At 37.7% G+C, this 27,316-nt stretch overlaps 1 protein-coding gene across 1 annotated transcript in view; it reads right to left on the bottom strand.

The window, feature by feature from the left end:
• Nucleotides 1–1,793: 1,793 nt before the first annotated feature.
• LOC135715410 (inactivation-no-after-potential D protein-like) overlaps nt 1,794–27,316 on the bottom strand; it is a 126,358-nt gene continuing 100,835 nt past the window's right edge. The window contains exon 9 of the mRNA XM_065238692.1: nt 1,794–2,152. Coding sequence (XP_065094764.1) covers nt 1,973–2,152 — 180 coding nt within the window. The 3' untranslated portion in view covers nt 1,794–1,972. The remainder of the gene's footprint in view (nt 2,153–27,316) is intronic.

Genomic DNA, 27,316 nt, shown 5'->3' with positions numbered 1-27,316 from the left:
GATTTGTACGTATAGTTGAATTCACTTAGCAGAATAGCAATTCAGTAATGTTAACACAATTGTTGGCTGGGATATATATAAGACTTAAAGTGTTTTACTGCCCATACTATAGCGAGTAACTCTATTTCGGCTGTAGAATAATGTCTTTCGGCTGGATTTAAAATTCTAATAGCGTAGGATATGGGCAAGTTTGAACCTTCATTTGTGAGGGCTGCTCCAATAGCTACATTACTTGCGTTTGTTGTTAACACAAATTTCTTTTCCAAATCAGGATATTGTAACATTGGATATCTTATCAACAACGATTTTGACTCGTCAAAAGATTGTTGAAAATTTTGACTCCATACAAATCTTTGACCTTTCCTTAGTCATTTATTGATTGGATCTGCTAGATTTGCCAAATTTGGAATAAATTTGCGATGGTTACTTAAAAATCCTAAAAACATTTTGATTTCCTTTGGGGTTTTAGGCACTGGAAAGTTTTTAATGGCACATATTTTTGTTTCATCTGGCATCTTCGGTGTCCTAAATATAAAAATTATTTTTCATGAAAATTACATTTATCGGTTTTAAGTTTAAGATTGAACTTTCTTAAACAATCAACAACTTCACATATTGTTTCATTGTGTTCTTTAAATAATTTGCATAGACAATAACGTCATCCATATAAACAAAAAAATTGATTCATGAGTCTTTGAAAAGTGGAAAAGTTAGGTAGAGTTAGGCACTTCCCGACAAAGAATCCAAACATTGCTGACGTTCCCAGCCACGAAGACTTACCAAGTCCCATCTAGCCTGTTAGATGCAAGAGAATGTATCTGTGCGCTTTAGAGCCAATGCACTGCACAGGGTTCTGTGAAAAGGTTACTGGAAGAGGTTGAGAAATACATATCGACAATGAGTCAAGAACGGAAAAAATCTTTTCATTTGCCAGTAGAATCAAAAATGAACCAAATACTGAGGTCACAGCAAGTCTGGATCATGATGAACACAGAATACGAAATACGGTAACACCATCATCTACTGAACTTTCCATTATGTTAACAGTTGCATTCAAAACGACCATAACTGGCAACAAGATATTCATGAGTGCAACAGAGCTATGACAGTCAAATACAAATCGACAGTGCTATAGCAAGTGGTGCAATGGCGGCAATAACCACAGGCGACTACAATAGATAAAACTACTCTCCCGAGCAGAGGAAAAAAACACAGGCGACAGTTTACAGGACAAGGATTCCAGCTGAAGACAGCGCATGATCTCGGTGCATGGTGTGGAATAGCTGGTGTCTGGTGATAACAATTTCAACACGAGCCGACAGGACCGAATGCGCGAGTATCTACGGTCCATACAAATTTCAAACAAATTTTATGGACGATTTTTTACGCGGGGGTCTAAAACCTCTCAAAATTGTTCTACGTAGTTTATGAACAGCCCCTGAGCCGCAAATGAATGTAAACAAACAAACACTTCATATGCCATCCAATAACAAAGCTTCAATAGCCATTTTCAGACTTTTAAATAAAAAATAAAAATATTTTTGGTGGGGGCGACCCCGGCGTACTGGTTAGCATCCATACCTCTCACGCCAAAGTCACGAGTTCAAATCTCACCTCTGGACAAGTCACGAATGACCCAAGAGTGTTAAAGTGACTATAAAAAAAAAAAAAATATATATTTTTGGTAGCTCTCACACGAATAATAGAATTTATGGTATAGTTCTTTCATAAAAATATTTCTCATAAAAATTGGATTATTTTTGCAATATTATATTTTAATAACAAAAGCGGTTTGATTGATTTCACCTTCCAATCAAAATAAAACGTAGTATAACATTCTTACAATTAAACTTCTACATACATATTTACGTAAAGCATTACATAAAAACTCAAAATATACATGCTGATATACTTCATATTTTGTTATATTTTAAAATTCTGCATAGGTAAACAAAATACTTTCTATCTTTATCTACAATAAACGTGTTTTTGGCTTTGGTCTTACTATAGTGAAAGTGATTTTTCCTTGAGTTGTCTTCATGAGAACTGAACAATCCTCAAATGACATATTGCTTATGCTTTCTGAATTTAAATTACTTATGATATCTCCCTTCTGTATTCTTCCGTCAGATTCCGCTATTCCTCCTGGTAGCTGTGAAATAAATGTCAAGCATATATAATTTATATAAAGATAGGATGTAAAAGTTATGGCTAAACGCTCCTATTATGGTGTGTTCCAATTCTGACATATGGAATGTCCATTGAGCATAATAGGCATGACTGGTATATCTAACTATGATTATGTACGAATTCGTCGGTTATCGTACCTATTTGCGGCAGTTATTTGTTTTTTAAATATTAAAATAAATTTTGATCCATCAACGGAATACACGTGATGCATTGTGAGAAGTAAACGCAAAAGGATTTTACTTAATTTCTAGCCATAATAGGTATAGGCATAAGAGATACAGATTTGAGTTATGAGCCAAAGTTGTAGCTAATAACCAAACCTACAAAAGCTCTAAACATCATTTTGCGGAATGCTGTTGATGAAAAAAGTTAGAGGCAAATGAATTTAAATGAATGTAAATGATTCTCCATGCCTGGGTAGAGCAGCTGATGTAGACGTTATTTTCCATAAAAAACTATATTGCAAGGGCAAATTTTCATTACGTCGAATGTAACAAAGGTAAACAAAGTCGAGCTATCAGTGTCAATCGATGCTCCTGCTATTACACTATATACTGTCCAAATATAGGATCACATCCCATTTTTAAATTTATTTAACAGTCAAATTGCTTTTTGACGTAATCACCTTCCGATCAAAATAGCTTTCGATGTTACTTAAGTCACCCGATTTCTATGGAGATGCCGTTTGCCTTAAGTAACAGCACTGAGAAACCCGTGAAAATTGTACTTTCGTCGTTTCGCTTTCTCATTATTAAAGTGAATAAATCGAACTGTTTGTTACTAAGATGATTTCGGTGGTCCTAAAATGATAAATGGGCTGCAAGCAAGGAGACGTAATTGATAATTCTCTCGAATATCCTGGTAAATACACTTTGACTTAAGTAACAATAGGGGCCACCAAACGACGAATAATAACTTTTGACTCAAAAACCAGTATTTCTTAGCATGAAAGCTAGCGATTTGCATTTGTATGATTAAAACCCGGCTAAATATGTTTAACATTGCTATCACTATGAGATTATATGTGTTTAATTGGAAATAGGAATAACTTTTCGGTCATCAAAACAAAACTTTATTTTTCTCGGATCGGTACGAATGTTACTTACGACATAATGAAAATTTGCTCTTGATTGGTGTCCAGTCTTCCGAAAAACACGCGCACATTCGCACCCGATGTAAAAACATAACGTTTTTGTTGAACACGTACACGCTCTTCCTTGTGTTGTTATGTTCATTTCAAACATGCTGTTCAATACACACGCATGAACGTTTTGTTGAAGCCACGTGTTCTTTTTCATATGTGCAAACACGGAGTTTGAACACGATGTTTGTTTTCTTCGGATTGCTTTTGTTGGACGGATTACCGTGCCGTGAACTCAAGTGTTTAAAAATCATCAACATATTATGAGATATTTTCAAAATGATCCATGTACTTACAGCTCTAATGCACGGGAAGTAATATTTAAAGTGGTAACAATTCAAAAATAATGTTGAAACATAAAAAAAAATAATTTGATGCGCAGAAGTAGACACAGTGTGGAATTTGGTGCTTACACGGTAATCTTTCCTCCTCTTGTGTCGTGTTCGAGATAGGCGTAGGTATATATCAATGTTTTCATCTGGAAATCTTCTTCCATGGACCTCTCCGACGTTTATAACACGCACACTTGCGTAGTCCCATGTTCAAGTGCAAAGTTTGTTATCCTCACTTTTGCTACAGCCAAAAATGATAGTTTGTTATTTTTATCCTCACTTTCGGACTATCAATTCTCGTGCGGGTAGACTATGGTAGAATACTTTCCTGATTAAAACATATCAAGACCAACAATTGAAATGGCCTTAACTCCATTTTGTAAACAAACCTTGTAAGCAGGCTTGCTTCCACCCACTTGCTATAAAAACATGATCTTCTGAATTTTGAAATCATTAGATGTTATAATTATATTTTGTACTTGTTAAATACAAGAAGAGGTTGAAAAGCAAGTGTTTGACACATGAAACCTGTCAAATTTGCTCTCAGATAGTCACAATCAGCGATTTTACGACTCGCGAGCGCTCACTCTGAGTGAACGCTCACGAATCATAAGATCGCTGATTGTTACACTCTGGTAGTGAAATTGACAGGTTTTATGAGGCAAAGACTTGCCTTTTAACCTGTTCTTGTATCTAACAAGTGCAAAACATCATTATAACATCTAATGATTTCAAAATTCAGGAAATCATTTTTTTATAGCAAGTGAGTGGAAGCAACCCGCTTGTAAGGCCGTTTTCTCACGAACCGAAACCTTCATTCGCAAACCTAAACCACAATCGGGTAGAGGAGAATTTGACCTACCTGTTCATTATGTTAGTTTGCCTTTGCGGACTTCGGTTCGCGAGAAAATCAGGCATAACATTTGATAACGGCACAAAAGCATTTGTAAACAAACTTTCTAAGGCCCTTTACACACGAACCAAGGTACGCCCACGCAAACCAATACCATTTTCGGAAAGGTGATAGTTGCCCCTATCCGATGATGTTGTTGGTTTGCATGGGCGTACTTTGGTTCGCGTGTAAAGGGCCTTAGAAAGTTTGTTTACAAATGCTTTTGTGTCGTTATCAAATGTTATGCCTGAAATGGCCTTACAAGGTTTGTTTACAAAATGGAGTTAAGGCCATTTCAATTGTTGGTATTGATATGACTGACACAATCGCACTAAGTCTTTAACTTTATCTATTATTTTCGCGTAACATTTGAAAAGGGCCTATCCGCGTTGATCGATTCTCTTCATCAATCTTTTTGGTTTACTACGGCAACATAAACGAATTTCTCGCTAAGCTCGCAGCATAGTTCGACAGATGATAATGTTAGCTTGCGCGTGAAACAACACACTCAATTGGAAATTCATTTGCAGTCGGGTTATTCGCGAAAGAGAAAATCGATGAAGAGAATCGATCAACAATGATGGGCCCTTTTCACGTGTTGCGTGAGATTTGTTATTTACAGGCACTGGGAGTATACTGAAAAATACTGTAAATTGGAAAGTAGGAAAAGATCGCTCATTCGCATTGATCGAACACAAGGTTCAAAAGATTCTGTGTGAGTGCAAACATGAAAAGCAGCAACACAGCGAAAACACGTTCATCTCGAACACTACGTTGTATGTTCAATACCGAAGACTAGTGTAACTGACCCTTTTAACCACAAACGAAGTGACAGACGGAGCGGCTCGAAAACTTTGGTGACGCACCTGCTATTGCAATTTTTCAGTGTACCACATGGCAACACCACTACTACTGGATTGTACCACATGGCAACACTACTAATGGATTGTACCACATGGAAACACTAAATGTACTAGAATGTTTTGGTTCTATCTCTTTCACTCTACTCTAAACTGAAATGCATAAAAAAATGACAAAAATGATACACTCTTTGCACACTGTCAAAGATCATATTGCACACAAAATCAACTATGTTCAAATCAAAACAAAAATACTAGCCCATCTGGTGGCTGATGGCACAAGCTTCTAAGAAAATTCTATTACAGCGAACCACATTATTTTAATTGATTTCTTCGCCAGTTAGTCGTCTGTCACTTCGTTTGTGCTTTTAACATCATGTTAGTCTTACTATTGATGTTCAGCAATGAGATTCAAATGATAAACATTGAAATCAATTATTTTGTTCTAGGAGCCCGATTTACTAACAATGATCTCCAATGATTACACTGTGCAACAATTTTTTTTGTGCGGAAAAGTTTTACCACACTTTACTTTTTTGTGGCATTTTTCAGGAACTGCCTCTTTATGAATTTTGGTATGTTTGCACGGTTTTGGTCGTATTCTTCCAAACGAAACATTTCATGTGATGGCAATTTCAACAACTTATATGATTGAAAGCACTCAAAATCGGATATTCTCAATAATTTTATTGTTCTTCTGCTAATTTTTTAAACATAAAAAGTGTTTAATTATTTAAACTATAACACGAGTTTCTAGAACAGACAATATATAAACGTAGTGGACGTTTTTGTGGTCTCCTGAGTTTAAGTTTACTTGCCCAAGCACATCACATTTTATCGTTACGTGTATAGGAACACGGCGAATGAGAACGACTCAAATTTGCGTTTACTTCACTCATAATCGCCAAAAGTGCAGGAATTCAGCGATGAGTAAATTTGCCTCATGTTTTCCCAGGTTTTCCCAGGTTTTTCCAGGGAAAAAATCCCGAATTTGAGAAAAGTAAAGATTGGATTCACTCAGTCTATTGGTACTACTCCGAGACTGAATAAAATTTTCGTCAATTTCCTCATTTTCCGGCAGATTTTTTAGGTTTTCCACAGAAAAATCATGAGACAAATTTAACTCATCACTGCGTTCCTGCACTTTTGGCGATTATGAGTGAACTCCGTTTTTTTTTCGTAAACTCTCATAGACGTCTTATAATTATGAATCGGAGTTAATAGACCCTGGAGTTCATAAACGCTCCTCTGGAAAATAATAGACAACTCATCAGAATGAACTCAGAGTTGTGACTGGAAAATGGACCACATTGTCCATTGGATGGTCCTCCGGAATATTCGGAACATCCGTTAAAGTGGATAGGTCAAGTGGATAGGACTGATCTAAGCACTCTGTGGTTTTTTTGGAACTGCTCATAGACACATTTTTTATTTATTATCATGGATGATTTCCAGGTGGTATTTAAGTATTTAATAATTCTAGACACTTTTAACGGAATTTTTGAATATTGTTCCTTGGATTTCATTAGCTTATTTCTCTTGACTTCTTGGAGATGTTTCATTGGAGTAACAAGTTAACGAGGGGCTAGCTTCAATGTTTATATTTTTAATTAATCACATCTGCATTTAATCAATAAGCCATTTGAAAAAAAAAATCGTCTTATTGAGTTATTATTAATATTAATTTATGAGTGGTTTTGAAAAAAAAAACAACCTTGTAGCTCTAGGATCAGTTTCATGAATAAATCACTTTCAATGATCTTCCGGATATTTTAATAGACCATTCCGTGGTCTCCAGTATAAACTGTCTGGTCAAAACTTCGATTTGATTGTGATAAGACGTATACACACAAAGATTTTTTTACAGTATACTGTAAATTTTTACCGAATATGGAACAGCTGAACATTCGGTTATCCATTCGGTAATTTTTCAATTTACAATCCGTTCGGTAAATTTTCTTCGCTTGTGGGCTGTCAAAATTTACTGACCTACACGGTAACCGCAAAATACCCAATAATGACTACAAAGTAAGCATTTTCGAGGGAGACTGGGACTACCCATTAAATGAGTAAACATATTACCCATTTATGAGTATTTGTTACTCAAAAATGAATACTTACTACTTATTTTTGTAGTTGTAATTACTCATAAATGGGTAAAATTTTACACTTATGTGTAGTCCCAGTCTCCCTCGAAAATGCTTACTTTGTAGTCATTATTGAGTATTTTGCGGCTACCGTGTAGGTCCGTGCTGTTCCATATTCGGTAAAAATTTACAGTATACTGTAAAAAAAATCTTACTTTGTAGTCATTATTGGGTATTTTGCGGTTACCGTGTACAGACTGTAAATTTTCCTTAACGATCATTAAAGTTTACCATAGCGCTCAGTATATGTTTTGCAGAATCTACTGTACTTTTTTCAGAATAAATCATGAAAATTAAAATTTTTATTGGTTAATTATTTGTTTCTTTCATTCACCAACCCAAAAATTCATTCGACTATTAAACCATATATGTTTTTAATAGACATTTCAATATTGCGTTCGTACAAACATCATAAAAAAAATCAGTAGTGAAGCCGGACTCAGCAAACCGTACAAAAATTCACTTTTGAGGTGGACATTGAGTTGAGTTGGCGTCTGGAATAAATTGACCCAGAAATGAAAACTAATTAAATTTTCAGTGTTAATTGAACAGAATCTAGCAAAATTACGGTACTTAAGTTTCACAACAGAACCGAAGAACACTCAACATCGAAAAGGCAACAAAGGTTGAGTTTGATTGTACAAGGTTTACAAATCTGATCAGTAAATTTTACGGAAATGCTGTACTTTATTGCTGTTTGTTTTTGTAAGAGATTATTTTTAGAGTACATTCGTTACAATTTTTACAGAATTGCGGAATCGCAGCCATTTACAGTTTCAATCAGCAAATTTGATTTACAGTTTTCGGTAAATTTCTGCAAATTACGGAAATTCAGCAGTTATGATTGCGGAAAATTGGTAATGTAATATTGTTTACAAAGCATTCGGTAAAAATGATATTTCACCGAAAAAACCCAACAAAAAAAGTACCGATCGAGATTTAAGAAGTTTGGTGTGTATGAGTGGTTTCTAAAAAACCGTGGAGCCCTAAGATCAGTTTCATGAAATGAGCACTTTTAAGGATGTTACAGATCTTTCGATGGACCATCCCATAGTCTCCAGAGTCCATATTCTAAACACAACGCCGAATTCAGCTGATAAGGTGTCTATGAGTGGTTTCTAATTGGCCCCTTTTACGGATGTTCCGGATCTTCTATTGAACCATCCTGTAGTCTCCAGGGTCCATATTCCGGTCACAACTCTGAATACATTCTGATAAGACGTTTATGAGTGGTTTAGAAAAAACCGCGGAGCTCTACACACTTAGATTTTTTCGCCGAGATGGGCACCACCGAAAATCTTGGCATTTTATTTTGCTGGATCTCAGTGAAAAATTTGCCGAGATTCAGCTAACAAACGGGAATTTTGCCGAGATCTCAGCTAACAAACATATTTTTTGCTAAATTTCCAGCAAAATAAAATGCCGAGCTGCTCGGTGGTGCCCATCTCGGCAAAAAAATCTAAGTGTGTAGGATCAGTTTCATGAATTGACCTATTTTAAGAATGTTCCAGATTTTCCGGTGGACCATCCCGTAGTCTCAAGAGTTTTTATTCCAAACACAACTCCGAATACATTCCGATAAGACGTCTATGAGTGGTTTTGAAAAAAACCGTGTAGCTCTAGGATCAGTTTTATGCATTGACCACTTTTACGGATATTCCTGAACTTCTAGTGGACCATCCTGTAGTTTCCAGGGCCCTTATTACGGTCACAGCTCCAAATTCATTCTGATAAGACGTCTATGAGTGGTTTCGAAAAATCCGTGGAGCTCTAGGATCTGTTTCCTGAATCGAAGACTTTTACGGATGTTCCGGATATTCTTGTGAATCATCCTGTAGTCTCCAGGGTCCATATTCCGGTCAAAACTCCAAATTCATTCGGATAAGACGTCTATGAGTGATCTGTTTCATGAATTGAAGACTTTAACGGATGTTCGGGATATTATAGTGGACCACCCAAGTAACCATAGGCACGTTATTTCGCCTTTTTGGCTATATACAACTGAACAACAGCTACACCAGTGTTTGCAAGTTCTGATGAGGCCCGTATATAGCCAAAAAGGCGAAATAACGTGCCTATGGTTACTTGGGCATTCCGTAGCCTCAGGGTCAATTTTTTGGTCACAACTCCGAATTGAATGGTTCCGAAAAATCCGTAGAGTTCTAGGATCAGTTTTATGAATTGACCACTTTTAAGGATGTTTTGGATCTTCCGGTGGACCATCCTGTAGTCCCCATAGTTCAAATTAAGGTCATAACTCCGAATACTTTCTGATAAGGCGTCTATAACTGGTTTGAAAAATCCACGGATCTCTAGGATCAGTTTCATGAATTGACCACTTTTTCTGATCTTCCGGATCTTCCGGTGAACCATCTCGTGGTCCGCAGGGTCCATATTCCGGTTACAACTTCGAATACATTCAGATAAGACGTTTATGAGTGGTTTCGAAAAATCCGCGGAGCTCTAGGATCAGTTTCATGAATTGGCCACTCTACCCGATATTCCGGATCTTCCATACGATCAGACTTGTGTCCTACCGGAAACTGAATCGTCACAAAAGGTGGCAAACTTTCTGCTTAACAACTTCTCAGAAGGCATCAGGAAGTTATCTCTTAAAAATTGCCCGACAATCAGTGTTTGGTCCCAGGGTCCCCAGGGACCCTGGTTCCCAGGGTTCATATTCTGGTCAACACTCAGTAAGACATTTATGAGTTGTTAAGAAAAAACCGAGGAGCTCTAGGATCAGTTTGAATTGACCACTTTTACGGATGTTCCATCGACGAGTGTAGTTCGTAGTTTAGTTTTTAAAAAACCCGAAATTCCGTAGAACGGTTTTAAGTGGCGCAGTCGGTAGGATTTTTTTTTGAGGTAATTTTCCCCCGCGTTTAGTGCATCCGCGAGTGAACATCACGCGATTAGTGAGGAAATACTCTGGAAAACCCGCAGCAACCTACAGCGAGTGGATATCGCAGCAAACTACAGCGAGTGGATATCGCAGCAAACTACAGCGAGTGGATATCGCAAAATCTACAGCGAGTGGATATCGCCAACAAACTGAACGTAAGTTATTTTTAATTAAACTCTAACCAATCTAATTGACGAGTAAGAGCTCTCTTGATAAAAATAAGAGCCTTACTCTGAACGCTGCCGCAAGAAGGACTCTATCATGAGGAAGACGGTTGTTTTCATTCTGTCTGTTTATGTATTCTGTCTGGTGATGATCCATTCTGTAGTTGATGATATTGTGCTTATATGTGTAATTATTGTGATTTTGATTACGACTGTGACTATGATTGAAATGTGCGTCTGCTTTTTGTTGCTTCTTCCGCTTTATAGCCATATCAGCCTTTTTTTTTTGCTGATTCAAGCGATGCAACTTTCGAGCAGTCCGGTCCGCGCCCAGTCCGCTTTCCATATTCGTTTGTTACCCAGAAGTCGCCATCGCCATGTGCACAGTAATTATTTTTACTGACTTTTCGTGAAATCACGAAAATTTGGAAATTAACGACTTTCTCAGTAAATAAATGTTCTGTGTACAGTATTTTGCATCAAACGATACCGAAGTTCAGTTTGTGTTTTACAGAACGTCGGTTATTCACCTGATTTAAACTGAATTTTCAGTACATCTTTCGTTTTACCGTGTAAGCCCAGTACAAAAAAATACCGAACAACTAAATGCTGGATTACTGTGCACAAAGTAGTCTTTATTTTTTTACCGACTGGTCAGCAAAATAGCCACCTTGTTTTACCGACCACGAATTGTAAACTCTAACCTGTCAATTTTATTCCCGCCGCCATTTTAGCTTCAGTAAAATCCGGGAGCAAATGTTGAATCGCGCAGTTTTGTTAAAATTTGAATAATATCATGAATTATATCATGACGGAACTGGGAAAGCTCGACAGCGAAATTGAAGACCTATTTCGTTGGTACCAACACTTATTATTTACTCTTTTTGCAGTTCCTTGATCTCCAACAAATTTTGATTAACAAAATGGATGTTTGCATTGTTTGCTTTCACTGTCGACGCGCTATTCCGGGGTACGTCAAGGGATTAAGTCGTCATATTAATTGGCATATTATAAACGGTGAATTGCACCAGGATTCATGCTTTTATTACTGCACATTCGCTACTTTTAATATAACTGGGTAGCTCGGTATAATAATGAACCAAATAACTGTCTTCTCAGTTAAATTGCAGCGAAATAAACAAAAAGAAAATACTGGGTTTTCCAGTATACGCAACTAGAACCAATTACTGAATGAACAGTTATTTTTGACAGATTGACTTTACGGACAGTTCGGTAATGCAAATTATTTCTGTGATGATTACTGGGCGATCCGCAATTCAAAAACCCAGTAAAATTTTACTGACTCCAGTAATCTAAAGTTAGTGTGTATGTTGCTCCGTCAGCGATTTTATGCCGAAATTTAACGCAACGAGCGTTTGGCATGAGCTGCAACAAGGCAGCACATATGACTGCGGATCAATTTTCTTACCCTTTTTTCTAATAGAACCGCGCAGGACGGTTACTCCCACGCATGCTGTATGAAACGCGGACATCCGACGCAGGTCCACATTACCGTATCAACGGTAGAATCGGGCGAGTGAATTTCACAGCTCATATTCAATACAAACAGTACACAAACAAAAAAAAACAAAGCGTCGACAAAAAAATATATTAAACGCTTAAATGCACGTGGCGGGGAACGAATTAAAAACGCGTCTACACTGACTGACGACGAAAAGTCATAAAAATACATATGTTGCCTCAAAGACCTTTCACTCCGGAAATTTTCAAGAATTCTTAATATTTTTTAGCATAAAGGGTGATACGGTCAAAATTTGGTCAATATCAACTTGACGTATTTCTTTCAATTTTGCATTTAAAAAACCTGAACACCCCTCATTTTGAAGGTGTGTGCGTGTAGAATGTTGCTCCTATTTTGATTTTGGAATTCACTCTTCAGTTGTCAAAATGCCGTCCAAGCAAGAAGAGCAGCGTATCAAAATTTTGCTCGCGCATCGCGAAAATCCGAGCTACTCGCACGCAAAGTTGGCAAAATCGCTAAAAGTTGCCAAATCAACCGTTACAAATGTAATTAAAGTGTTTGGGGAACGTTTGTCGACAGCCAGGAAGTCTGGATCGGGGGGAAATCGAAAACCGGAAGCCGCTGAGACGACAAAGAGAGTTGCCGGTAGTTTCAAGCGAAACCCTAACCTCTCTCTCCGAGATTCCGCAAATAAGCTGGGTGTATCGTCTACAACCGTGCATCGAGCCAAAAAACGAGCCGGACTATCGACTTACAAGAAGGTAGTGACTCCAAATCGCGATGATAAACAAAATACGGCGGCCAAAGCGCGATCCCGGAGTCTGTACACGACGATGCTGACGAAGTTTGACTGCGTGGTAATGGACGACGAAACCTACGTCAAAGCCGACTACAAGCAGCTTCCGGGACAGGAGTTTTATACGACAAAAGGAAGGGGAAAGGTAGCAGATGTTTTCATGCACATGAAACTGTCAAAGTTCGCAAAGAAATATCTGGTTTGGCAAGCCATCTGTACCTGTGGCTTGAAAAGCAGCAATTTCATAGCTTCCGGGACTGTCAACCAAGAAATTTACGTGAAAGAGTGTTTGAATAAACGTCTGCTGCCTTTCCTGAAGAAACACGGTTGTTCCGTACTGTTTTGGCCGGATTTGGCATCTTGCCATTACGGTAAAAAGGCCATGGAGTGGTACGCCGCCAACAACGTGCAGGTGGTTCCCAAGGACAAGAACCCTCCCAACACGCCAGAGCTCCGCCCAATTGAGAAATACTGGGCTATTGTCAAGCGGAACCTAAAGAAGACCAAAAAAACTGCTAAGGGCCAGCAGCAGTTCAAGGCAAACTGGCTTTCTGCGGCGAAGAAGGTGGACAAGGTGGCTGTACAAAATCTGATGGCAGGGGTCAAGCGTAAGGCCCGGCAATTCGGATTTGGAAAAGCGGAAGTCTAACTGAATATTTTTCCTGAATTTTATACTAATTGAACTTGAAAAAGAAATTTAATTTGATTTTTTAAATAAACGATTTCACCGATTTACACGCGTTTTCCCTTGACCAAATTTTGACCGTATTACCCTTTAGTTTATCATCCTTCATGTCATGGTAAATTTCTTCAGTTTACATTTCCATCCATGATGTCGTATCAATTCTTATTTACCATCTATCAGGTCATGGTCATTCTTATTTACCATTCGTCAGGTCATGGTAATTCTTATGTATCATCAATCAGGTCATGGTAATACTTATTTACCATCCACTATACTATCTATCTTGCCTTGAATTTTCTCACTTCGTAAAATAATACATAGTTTGCCTCGGAGACTTTTCACTCCGGAAATTTTCAAGAATCCTTATTACATTGAAACCTCCGTTTACGAAGTCTTTTTTACGCAGTATTCAATTTGCGGCCCTCTTTTTACGAAGTAAATCCCAAATAAAGAGGTTTTTTTTTTACGAAGCAAATCTCAAATAACGAGTTTTCTTTTTACGAAGTAAATTCCAAATAACGAGTTTTTTTTTGTGATTTTGGGAAACTGGGATATACTGTAAAATACCCCACAATATGGGTATTGTTGGAATCGGAGTGTCTGACGCCATTTTGAAATCCAAGATAGCGGCTCCGGTAACAGAAAAGCTTGGAAATTCTGTCATATACCCCACAATATGGGTATTTTTGGAATTGGAGTGAAGTTTAAGAATCGGAAATTTATGTCTGACGCCATTTAGAAATCCAAGATGGCGTCACCCTGATTCCAAAAATACCCATATTGTGGGGTATTTGACAATGTTTTAAAAAACCTCTTTTTACGAAGTAAATCACAAATAACGAGTTTTCTTTTTACGAAGTAAATCCCAAATAACGAGGTTTTTTTACGCACTAATTCGATTTACGGACCCCCGTTTTGGTTCGTAAATGGAGGTTTCAGTGTAATATTATTATTAGCATAGTTTACCATCCTTTATGTCATGGTAAATTTCTTCAGTTTCAATTTCCATCCATTATATCTTATTTACCATCTATCAGGTCATGATAATTCTTATTTACCATTCATCAGGTCATGGTAATTCTTATTTACCATCCATCAGGTCATGGTAATTCTTATTTACCATCCATCAGGTCATGGTAATTCTTATTTACCATCCATCAGGTCATGGTAATTATTATTTACCATCCATCAGGTAATGATATTTCTTATTTACTCTCCATCAGGTCATGGTATTTCTTATTTACCATCCATCAGGTCATGGCAATTCTTGTTTACTATCCATCAGGACATGGTAATTCTTAATTACCATCCATCAGGTCATAGCAATTATTAATTACCATCCATTAGGTGATGGTAATTATGCTGCGAAAATTTTCTCTTTTTTTTATTGTTTCACTATACTCACTTCTACACCATATGCTGCTACCGGCTGCGCCATTGTCGTGACAGGACCGAGGTTTCCAGCCTTGGCCACGGCTACACGAATTAGCGATGCAGCTCTTACGGGTGTGGCTGCTTCTATTGCTGCTGCTGCTGCTGCTTCTGCTGCTGCTGTTTCTGTAGCTGCTGTTTCTGCTGGATGTTAGGCAACTGCATTCAGTATCTTTACAAGATGGCAAGAAAGTTTATCAGCTTTCAGACTCGTTTCGCGTGACTTTCGCTGGTTCAGTTCTCCCAAACTTTGTCAAAGTTGATGGTGCTTGTTTTCGGTGAGGTTGTTTGTACATATGGTATATAATTGTACCAACTGAAAAAGGCTGGGACACTCGGCAGGCCATTGCGGCAACTAAACGATTCTTGCCACAAAGAATCAGTAAAATGCGCATACTGTGGCGAGAATCCTCACCCCTTGCAGGAGTGCTCGATGTACAAGCAGCACTCCGATAAAGTGCAGCGTTCAATCTCAGGACGATCCAAGCAGACATATGCTCAAATGGTGAAGGCTGCATCAGCCGTCCAAGATGCAAACCAATTTTCGATTTTGTCAGCTGAAAAATCGAAATCTGACTCATTCGATGAAAGGTGATTCAAAAATGGACGGATCCTCAAAAAAAAATGCCCCTTCCCGAAAGTGCGCCGTAAGAAAACTGAAGTCACCTTCAGAAGATTGGCAAACTCCCCGGGTAATGGGGATGAAAAACCGAAACCGAAGGCTCCTGCTGAACCAATCCCTGGATGCAGCAGGATTTTTCCACCATTGCCAAAAAAGATAAGAAAAAAATAAAACTGCTCCTCAAACTTCTCAAAAGAAATACAAGTCCGAGCATTATGGAATTCATATTAAATATGTTCAACATACAAGACCCTCTAAGAAGCTTAGTTTCTGTCTTGCTTCCAACATTAGAATCATATCTTAAGCAATTGACTGTTTAATGGCCCCTCCTTGCATCAATCATATCTTTCGATGGTAATTCGTCGAACGAGGTTGAAGATATGATCACTGTGCTATAGTGGAACGGCCGTAGTCAGGTGCCCAAACTAGACTCGTTCAAATTTTTACTTCACAATTCTGATTGTGATATATATATATATATATATATATATTACTGAGCTGGCAGCAATCAACTTCGCATTGGGGTTGATTTCCAACATGCCCATTACAGACCATTACTTCATCTTCTCGGATAGTCCCAGTTCGATTGAGGCTATTCGGTCGATGAAACAAAGTAGGCACTCATCTTATTTCCTTTCAAAGGTAAGGGAGCAGGTGAGTGTGCTGGTCGAAAGATCATATATGATTACCTTTGTATGGGTCCCCCACATTGCTCAATCATAGGCAATGAGAAGGCGGACTCTCTAGCAAAGGTGGGCGTACAGGAAGGCAAATTTTATGACAGGCAAATTTCACACGATGAATTTTACCATTTAGTGCGTCAGAGTACCCTTTCGAGTTGGCAACCGATTGGGACAATGGAAATCTTGGACGGTGGTTACATCCAATTATTCCTAATGATTCTTCGAGAGCGTAGTTTAAAGGCTGGAACTTAAGTCGTGACTTCATTCGTGTGATGAATAGACTTATGTCCAACCGCTACTCGTTAGATGCTCATCTCAATAGAATAAACCTCGTGGACAGCAACATCCGTCGGTGTGGAAACGGTTACGTTGACATTGATCACGCAGTTTGGCAATGGCAATAACGCCGCCAGAGAGCGACTTTTGAATACCCTCGAGGCCCAAGGAAGACAACCCTATGTTCCTATCCGAGACGTGTTGGAAACTCGCGATATCTGCTATATGCAGTCGGTTTATGTTTCTTCAAATGTCTAGTATAAGAATTTAATTCCTTTGCCTTTTGTTTCTCTTTATTAGTTTTTGTTTGTCTTGTCCCTCTGTCTGGATGAGTCTCATCGTCGCCCACTGGTTACCATAGCCGGTCGAACTCCACACGAAACTAGAACCGCACTACCGTTCATACTGGCGACAACGCTTTGATGAGACAACGAAACCTTACCGCCAAGCTCTTCCCCTGATCCTATCCTTGGACAATGTACCTCTCTAACCTTGAGTAAGCCGCGAGTATTCTGTCCAACTCCTACTAGACATAGAATTAAGTGAATTTTGTTACAAACAAAGAACAATGAACTACCGGCTCCATGAAGCTAACGCGATTGAGCCTTCCAAATAAACGAACTAGTTAAAAAAAACGGGGGTAGATCACCTTTCCGTGGTACGTTACGGGATGTAAGATCTACTACCGATTCCTAGTCTTGACTACTTAAAACTAGGGGAACAGGATTTTTCATTAATCAAAGGAACACATCTTAGTCCTTGTTACTTTATTTTATTTATTTATTTATTTATTTATTTATTAATTTATTTTAATTGCCGTCAATCAGTGTAGACCGTTTTACAATTGTTGTATTAAGTGCTAATTTTACAATTTTGTCTTTGTTTAGTTTTGTTTTTATAATATGTCTTGTATAATATGTAGTTATTCTGTTTTTCATTTGAAGAAAGAGTTTTTCATTTACAAAAGAAAAGTTTCGGAATGCAAGAGATAATAGCTATAGGGTAGATAGGGGCAAGATGGTCCACCTAAGAAAAACACATGAAAAACATGCATAAATATATGATAGCTGTGATCATGCTCATGCTTTGGAATATGTTTGATAATATACAATGTTCAAAATATGGATAAAATATGATAGACTCAATAAATTATGTTTGAAAAATTTCAGTTTTTCCTCCGATCAATAACCATACGGGGCAATATGAGCACCCTAGTAAAAGTTAACGTTTTGACAGGTTTTCATTAGAAAATAAAATTCAGGAATCATGTGAAATAGAAACATAAGTTCTTTTAGAAACAGTTACGTGTATTGCTCGCTGTAGAACCAGCGGATCAGTAAAATGTAATATAGGCAATGCTTGTTTTCTTGACTGCATATCTTATAATATTCTAGAGATTTTGAGCTAATGTTACATTTCCATTATTATCTTAGACATGTAATTGAATTTTGATACGGTTTTCATGGAGATGCATATAAGAAGCATTTTCAAAAGTTTGTAAAAAAAAATAGATTGAGTTAATAGTTATTATGGCCTAACGAACGGTGGCCCATCTAGCCCCGTATGGTCTTCTTGCCCCCATCCACCCTACCACTATAATTACGTATGTCAGAAATCGGGCTAAAATTGAAAGATAGGCACTAAAACGAGTTTTTCCATATTTTAGGGAAGTTTCCGGATTCCAGTGACATGTTGAAAATCCAAAATAATGGAGCAGTAAGTTCAGTTGTTAAAGTTTTCATAAAAACTGGCGGAACACCGTCATGACCTTTAGGTGCATCTAAATTGACCTTTAAGATATCATGAACCTTGATTTGACTTACGCTGATGTTACTTAAAAATTCTGGATAAGATTCAACATATTCACGGTCACGGTCCTCTTCCGAAAACGTAGTATAGATTTCTTGGAAGTAATTTGCAAACAAATTGCATATATCATCCGAGTTCTCACCATCGTCCAAATGCTCTTTGATGGAAAATTATCAGATTTTAATTTGGTTTTCAAATAGTTGAAGAAGTTCCTAGGACAAGATTTTATTTCAAGTTCAGTTTTTAAATTATACTCCTCAAATGCCATATTAACGGCCAAACTTAACTGATCGCAAATGTCCAAGTAGTATGCCAAAGTTTCTTCACTATTAATTTTTTTATAAAATTTGTGCGCTTTTTGCTTTCGTTTTTTTTTTTTTTTTTCAGTTCCCTGTTGTACCAAACCGGATGTTTTGCATGACTCTGACGTCTTCTTCTTTTAGTTGGCACTCATTCAAGTATTATTTCAAGCAACACATTGTAGAATACGTCAACTGCACATTCAACATTTCCTGCAGTTCTTAATATTGCTTGCCAATCGACAATGTTCAATCTATTTCTAGAGAAAGTTATCATAATTTGCTGAATTGTAATCAAAGATTTCATCAAATTCGCAGTCGTTGGTTCTTTCATTTATGTGAACGAATGAACGAATTCATTTCTCCATATGGGACTTAAAGATTCAGTCACACAGAAATCTTCATGAATATTTGTTAATAAAAGGTCTAAATAACAATTTTGTTGATTTTTCTCATAGTTAATTTGATTAAGTCCTAAATTTGCAATTTTGTCAAAAATGAAATTGAGTGTTTCATTTTCCCCAATGACTGGAAGTAAGATGCTTTCATTGTCCATATCAGAAATAAAATCAACATTGCGTTGGTTAAAGTCATATGGGGGAAATGGCTCTAATGTTGGCCTATGGATCTAAGATTGGGCCCATCGCTAAAAATCTGCTATTTATCAATTGTATCTACGGTACAAATGGATATTTTTGGTCGCTATTGAAAATTTAGTCATTTTGCTGAATTTATATATGGGCCCAAATTGGGGACATTTTGGCCGACATTACATCCATTTCCCCTATATGAACTTTTACTTCAGGGCAGAGTTGCGACCTATCACAATCATGATCGTCAAACAGCTGATGGTAGTAACGCTTTGTACATTCCTATCAATGTGATCGTCGAAGCTCTCTCCATGACCATCCATAAAGTTGACGAAAGAAGTAAAAAGAACTGGTGAATGTCCTCTTCTGTTGTGATCCATCACCGATCTGGTAATTCCCGACAATCACGACACTCATCTGTGCTCGTTTTGAAACAGTTGCTGCTTTGCTTGCTTATGTGAGTGTGTTGGTGAGTGAGCCCAACAGCTTCCGATTAAATTTGCCTGCTTTGATTGTAACTCACACAGTCGCGCCTGCCGAGACAAACTTGGAATGCGTAGGCATTGTTTTCATTTTCTTCTGTCGTTTCGTTTTTTCTCATGATTGTACTGCAGAAGTCTTCACTGTTTTCGTTGTGCTTTTCATCATCAGCAGCGAGTGTAACGTTTTGCTTGCAGCGACCATTATTGGTGATTGTTGTTTGGCATGGCTCTAACTCTCACTGCGTGACAAAACGATCTGTCAGCGATAGTCGGTTGATGCGAAGACCAGTGTCACGTGAGTGTCATGATATTTTGCATCACTGCTTCAGGGGGTAAACTAGACAAAATTTCTTCTGCTTTTCCAAAAAACTTATCATACGTGTCCTTATGAGCATTGTTTGGAGGAAAGTATGCCGAAGCAAAGACATGTGTTTCGTCTGCTACTTGCGCTTTTACCCATACATGTTCGAATTCTTTAGCTATTATTTACATTATTATTTTTGCTGTTGTTGTTGTTGTTGTGGTTGTTGTTGTGGTTGTTGTTGTGGATGTTGTTATTGTTGTTTTTGTTTTTGTTGTTGTTGTTGAGCAAGTTTTGTTTCCTTCGCCTTCTAGCCTTTCCAGCTATTTTTTTCTGTATCAAACGGCGTGATTTTCGGTCATCGTACTCGGTCCAGTCTACCTTCCATACCTTCCTGGTACCAAGTAGACGCCAGCCTGAGTCATCATTGTTGTTATTTAATTCCACCTCCGAGCTAAGGCACGAGTCAGATAGCGATTGCAAAGGTGCAGCGCTCCGTTTTGAGGCTATATTTGCTGACAGTGACTTCAGCTCGTCAAGAATATCGAGTTTCAGCACAGAGTTAGAGCTCATGGTACAACTTGCCGCAATGTCGAGCTACAGCTGGTTCAGTTGATTTATTTCATTACTGATATTTCGGAGCTCGGTGGATATATCTGACGTTACAGTTCTCAATGACGTAGACACACTGTCTTTCGTTGCCATCATTGCTGTATCGAAAAGCAATGTAATGTAATGTAAGGTGCTGTTTCTGTTAATTGCGGACAGTTCATTTTTTATGCCTACTAGCAGTACCTCCAGGCCTTCGATTTCTCGATGTGTTTTCCGTCGATCTTGTTTTCCGTACTGAAGTACCAATGCTACCGACGTCAGGGAGGCAGCTCCCACCCTGAACCCTAGCTAACCGACCCATCAACTTATGGACCGAGGACCAACGGCTTTACTTCCCTTCCGAAGGAAGGCGTGACCAGAGATTTTATGCCTCAGAAAATCCCGACGGCGCCGACTGGGATTGAACCCAGGCCCATTGGGGCGAAAGAGGCAATCACGCTTACCACTACACCACCGGCGCCGCTTCGACAGCTTCGTGAACAATTCGAGGATTTTCTTGCTGCATCGTGAAACGATGTGTCACCTCTGTGTTGGCATGCAGTTGCTCCGTTAGAAATTTTTGGTTGAGCCGCTAATCGATTGAATTCTAACTTTGCTTGCTGATGCTCTTGAGTCGAGTCGCAGCATGGTAGAAGATAAGAATTAAAATCCCCTACTTTTTTATTGTCCTTCCTGTGAAGTGAATTCCTCTGCACGGTCACTCCTACGCAGGCTGCATGAAATGTGCATATGCAGTCAGTGCATTTCCAGATAAGTGAATCAACGGAAGAGTCAAATCAACAAATTTCACAATTCATATTGAAATGAACGGAACCAACAGCTATCGTGCGAAATACGGAGCGATATTTCCAAACACTGCGAAATCATAGATCATAAGTTATAATGTTATTATGTAGTCTACGTTTTTGATTGACGAATAAATAAATAAATAGTTGGGCATAATACCTATTAACTGAATCTAATTTTGTTACAAATTTGTTGAAAATGTTTCTTATATGCAGCTCCATGAAAACCGTAGCAAAATTCAATTACATGTCTAAGATAATAATGGAAACTTACGTTATATTAGCTAAATCTCTAGAATATTATAAGATATGCAGTCAATAAAACAAGCATTGCATTCACTATATTACATTTTACTAATCCGCTGGTTCTACAGCGAGCAATACACGTAACTGTTGCTAAAAGAACTTATGTTTCTATTTCACATGATTCCTAAATTTTATTTTCTAGTGAAAACCTGTCAAAACGTTAACTTTTACTAGGGTGCTCATATTGCTCCGTATGGTTGTTGATCGGAGCAAAAACTGAAACATAATAATTTATTGAGTCTATCATATTTTATTCATATTTTGAACATTGTAAATTATCAAACATATTCCAAACCATGAGCATGATCACAGCTATCATACATTTATGAATGTTTTTCATGTGTTATGATGTGTTTTTCTTAGGTGGACCATATTGCTCCTATCTACCCAACGCAAAAAAAAAGCACAGAACGCACGTTGCTAGGAACGATTAAAAGACGCGTCCAAACCGATTGACGATCGATCGAATTTTATGCCTTGTTGATAGTGATAAGTCCTCGGGTTACCTGGACCGAGGATGTTCTTGAAACAAGGAAAAAATGAGTTAGTTAGTCTTCACCTATATGATTTCTAATCTTATATTCGTTGTTCCCTAGATTGAAGTGGTTAAGACTAGGGTTCTGATGCATGGTCATTATCGGTGTCATTGCTTGTTTTTGTTGCTAAGTAATCTTATTTTGACTGACAAAGGGGCGCGCCTTTGGAGAGTATTTCAACACTCCGAAGGGTATAAATAGCGGGAACTTTCAATTAGAATCGATTCCTTGCGATGAAGGCAAGAATGACAACTGTATCAAAACCGTATACTTCATCATTTCTTAATAAAGATGGAGTAATACGACATGCCCTAAACTAAGGACACGGGATATACTACAATAGATCACATTACTGGTCGCAGTGGTTTTATGTCCTGAACAGAGGAAAAAATGCCCCTAATTTGGGCCCATACATAAATTCAGCAATCGACTAAATTTTCAATAGCGTCCCAAAATATCCATTAGTACCGTCCCAAAGACGCATTCATCTAGATAAAATTTATAGATAGCAGAGTATTAGCGATGGACCCAGCTTAGATCCATAGGCCAACATTAGAGCCATTTCCCCTATTGGATAAAAAAAAAAAATCATTGAGGACGAATTTATTTATGTCATTTTTTTAGATTACCATTAGCATTCGATGTTTGAACATCCGCAGTTGAATGGTGCTCGGATTACGGTTTTCATTTGTTTGCAAAACATTTGAAATAAGTTAAGAACTCAGTTGCTCATATGGAAGATTTACGCTTGACTCAGTGTATTTGTGATAAAGGTATACCTCGATGTAACATAACTGTCACTTTTGACTTCCATCGTCAATATCTCGCAAAAAACAATTAAATGATACAAATTAATATTACGCATAAATGGGGGATTATCTCATCTGTCCGATAGTGATGGTACTATGTTTGTTTGAATTATAATTTGCGAGATATTGACGATGGAGTCACAAGTGACAGTTACGTTATATCGAGGTATACCTGTAATTAATATAATATTATGGAAAACGATGTCTCACTACGAAAATATATAAGGGGCGTATATATGTATTACATACATATTAGAATCAAGTTTGGAAACGGAAAAGTACAGTATAGTTTGGGAATGATGTTGCTTGATTAAAATATATATAAAATATAAATAAATAAATAAATAAAACTGTTTTTAACTAAATAAATAAAAAGCAAAGTAAAGTTAGAGACTGCAAATTGATGATAGAAAATGGTCATAATTAGGTAAATCATAATGATTCTAACATCACCACCACAGGGCGAGTGAGAGGTAGAAGTCGACTTGAGAATGTATGACGAAATTCAAATTTAATAAAAAATATCAATAATAGTATGATTTGCTCAATGCATTAATGAATTAATGCTTGGATTAATGTCGCTTTTATTTAAATTAATCAATGTCGCTATTATCAAAAAAAAAAAAAAAAAATAAACATTTTTTCCCTGACGATTTTCAAAAAAAAAATACATACTGCACTGGCGAGGTGACATCTATTGGATTTTATGGTGGAAAGAAATATTCAGTTGATTAATATGATGAAATATTAAACAAACAAAAAAAGTTGTTGATGGCCGAATTTTTTTTTTTTATTTGTTTTCCGTCGATCTTGTTTTACGTGCTGAGCAACAATGCTACCGACGCCAGGAAGGCAGCTCCCACACCTGGACCCTACCTATCGAGCCATCAGCTCATGATTCGGGGACCAACGGCTTTACTTCCCTTCTGAAGGAAGGCGTGATCAGAGATGTTATGCCTCAGAACATCCCGGTGGCGCCGACTGGGATTGAACCCAGGCCTTCTGGGGTGAGAGGTAATCACGCTTACCACTACACCACCGGCGCCGCTCTTTGTTGGCCGGATAAAATTATTAATATTATAAATATTTATGAAAACCAATAATAGGAAATGAAACAGCCTTCGACTGAAATTCTCGATAGCAAAGAAAACTTAACTAAACTGAAACCAATCATATAAAATGATGGTTTATTTGTAAATTGATAAAATCACGTTTGGCACACCCCAATACAATGTGTATGCTTATTTTGGTTAACGACGCGTTCAGGGTATCATCCAAACCATTGGTGGAATACATCTATAATTTGGATTATCGTTCGAGTATGGTATTCATTGCATAATTGTTTTTCTTGCCATGAAAATTTGTGCATTGAAATCAAATCAAAACAGGCGTAGCAAAATAGCGTGTTTTGCTTTGAGCGTGTAGTGATTGTTTGAGATTGTTCAGAGTGCAGTGATAAACTGTACTTTTCTGTTGGTATTTTAGTATGCCACTAGATATTTTAACAAAAATTTGATTATGGTATCTTTCAATATTAATTTGTGTGTATTTTGAATGAATTAAAAAGAAACTGTGTCCCCCTCCCCTTGGCTAGTTTTTGCACCTTGCTGTTGGTGGGCGGGCTTAATTTCATGCTTTATAGTGGAGTGTTGGAGACGGTAGGTTTATGGTCGGCGTTGCTGGCTCATGCCACGATAGAATGGCGTCATGGGCAGGCAATGGGGATTACTAAGCTTCCCCTCTCTGATAAACCACTGCATGAGAGAACCAAAGATCTAGTCTAGCAGTGATAGTATCACACTTGTTACTCCTTTGATTGAGAGCCGCGTCGTAGTACGCTTACGTATAGGCACTGACGTTGGGTGTGATACTGGCGGGTTTTGCCGCAAATCATTCTTATTTTATTTATTTTAACGCAGATAGATTTATTTGGGTTTGCAAGGGAATTATACTATTGAAATATTTCAGAAAGTGTCCAACAGTGCTCCTTCTACTTGCGTGACAAGCTTTCATTGTTGTTTTCATTAAGGTATTACTCAGGGAACAATGTAAACACCATTTTTGTACATGGTATTGTAATCTTATATGTGCTTCCTTTTGATTTGGGATAAGTGTTTGAACTATGACTCGGGATTTCCATTGTGGTGTGCTTCTATTGTGACATATCCATAAGTATTTTTGTGGTACGACATAGTGGAAGCGTGTGAGCATAGTTGGAGCATATACCCTATATAATTTAAAAATCAGTTAGGAAACTAACTTCAAAATGAAGCATTTTAGTCACATGAAGGTGTTACCTGGGTCGAACTAAGATATAATAAATAGGTATAGGCCAAACTCAAAAGTACTTGAAACACGTTTAATTTTAGATTACAAGCACAAGTGCAGGTAATTAACCCTCCGTTACTCGCACTGTTGTTCTTTGTACAACACACATGAGTTTTCCATTGCCATTTTGTTGCTGAGTTACCAATCGATCTGAAACCAATGAGTATTCCTCAAAAAACTTGTTTTGATCTAAACAAGCTAAACTTTGATTACAGTAAACAGCTAAAAAATGCGGATAATAGGGAAAATGTTAATGGAAACCGCGAAAACTGTGACCATACTACGTGGGATTTGACTTAATTGATTACAACATGGAATATATCAAGATTATGACAAGATAGAAAGTTACTGTTTCTGACAAAGTTGTTCAGGAGATCATAGCCTTGTCGCTGGCGGACAGTAGATCAGAATTTTCTCACTACGTAGCGCTAGTATACATGTGAAATTCTCGCATGTGATATATTTCGAGATTCTGACCAGATAAAAAGTTACTGTCTTTCACAAAGTTTTTCAGGAGATCAAAGCCTATTGCTTGGTGCTCAATAGTTCAGAATTTGCTCACTACGCGACGCTAGTGTACACGTGAAATTCTCATATAAAATATCTCGAGTTCCCAACCAGATAGAAAGGTACTGTCTTCGGCATAGTTGTTCAGGAGGTCAAGGCTTTTTCACAGGTGGAGTTTTCTCACTTTGCGGCGCTACTATAGATGTGAAACTCTTGCATATAAAATATCTCTAGATCCTGACCAGATAGAAAGTAAATGTTTTCGGCAAAGTTTTTCAGGAAGTCAAGATCTTTTTGTTGGGTGACAATAGTTTAGAATTTTCTCACTATGCGGAGCTAGTATATACGTGCCTTTCTCCCATATTCAATAGCTCGAGATCTTGATCAGCTAGAAAGTTGCTGTCTTGGGCAAAGTTGTTTAGGGGGTCAAGACTTTTTGGCTGGTAAACAGTAGCTAATAATTTTCTCACCACGTGGCGTTAGTATACATGTACACTTCTCGCATATGCTATATCTCGAGATCCTAATCAGATAGAAAATTTTTCAGGAGGTCAAGGTCTTTTGGCTGGTGGACAGTAGTTCAGAATTTTCTCACTTCATGATGCTAGTATACATGTGAAATTCTCGCATATAAAATATCGCACGTTCTTGATCAGATAGAAAGTTACTGTCTTGAACAAAGTTGTCCAGGAGTTTAAAGCCTAGAGTTTATGAGAAAATTCTAAACTATTGTTCACCAGCCAAAAGACTTTGACCTCCTGAATAACTTTGTTGTAAGCAGTAGCTTACATTAGAATCTCGAGATATAGCATATGCGAGAGGTGTACATCTATGCCACGTGGTGAGAAAATTCTTAACTACTGTTTACCAGCCAAAAATGCTTTGACCTCCTGAACAACTTTGTCGAAGACAGTAACTTTCTATCTGGTCAGGATCTCGAAACAAACCACATGCGAGAATTTCACGTGTATTCTAGCGCTACGTAGTGAGAAAATTTTGAACTACTGTCCACTAGAGAAATCTATCTGATCAGAATCTCGAGATATCTTATATGCGAGAATTTCGCGTGTATACTAGCACCACGTAGTGTGAAAATTCTGAACTATTGTGCACCAAGCAATAGGCATTGACCTCATGAACATTTTTTTCGAAGACAGTAATTTTCTACCTGTTCAGAATCTCAAGCTTGGCATACGCGAGAATTGTACACGTTTACTAGCGCTATGTGGTGAAACATTTCTAGGCTACTGTCCACCAGCCAAAAAGTCTTGACCCCCTGAACAAGTTTGCCGAAAACAGTAACTTTCTATCTGCTCATCTGGATCTCGAGCTATTGTATATGCGA

The sequence above is a fragment of the Ochlerotatus camptorhynchus genome, unplaced genomic scaffold (assembly GCF_037179485.1).
Source record: "Ochlerotatus camptorhynchus isolate MF236.1 unplaced genomic scaffold, CSIRO-AGI_Acam_v1.1 ptg000892l, whole genome shotgun sequence".
Taxonomy (NCBI): domain Eukaryota; kingdom Metazoa; phylum Arthropoda; class Insecta; order Diptera; family Culicidae; genus Ochlerotatus; species Ochlerotatus camptorhynchus.
Note: the sequence above shows the minus strand (reverse complement) of the source record. Positions and strands in the feature narration are given on the sequence as shown.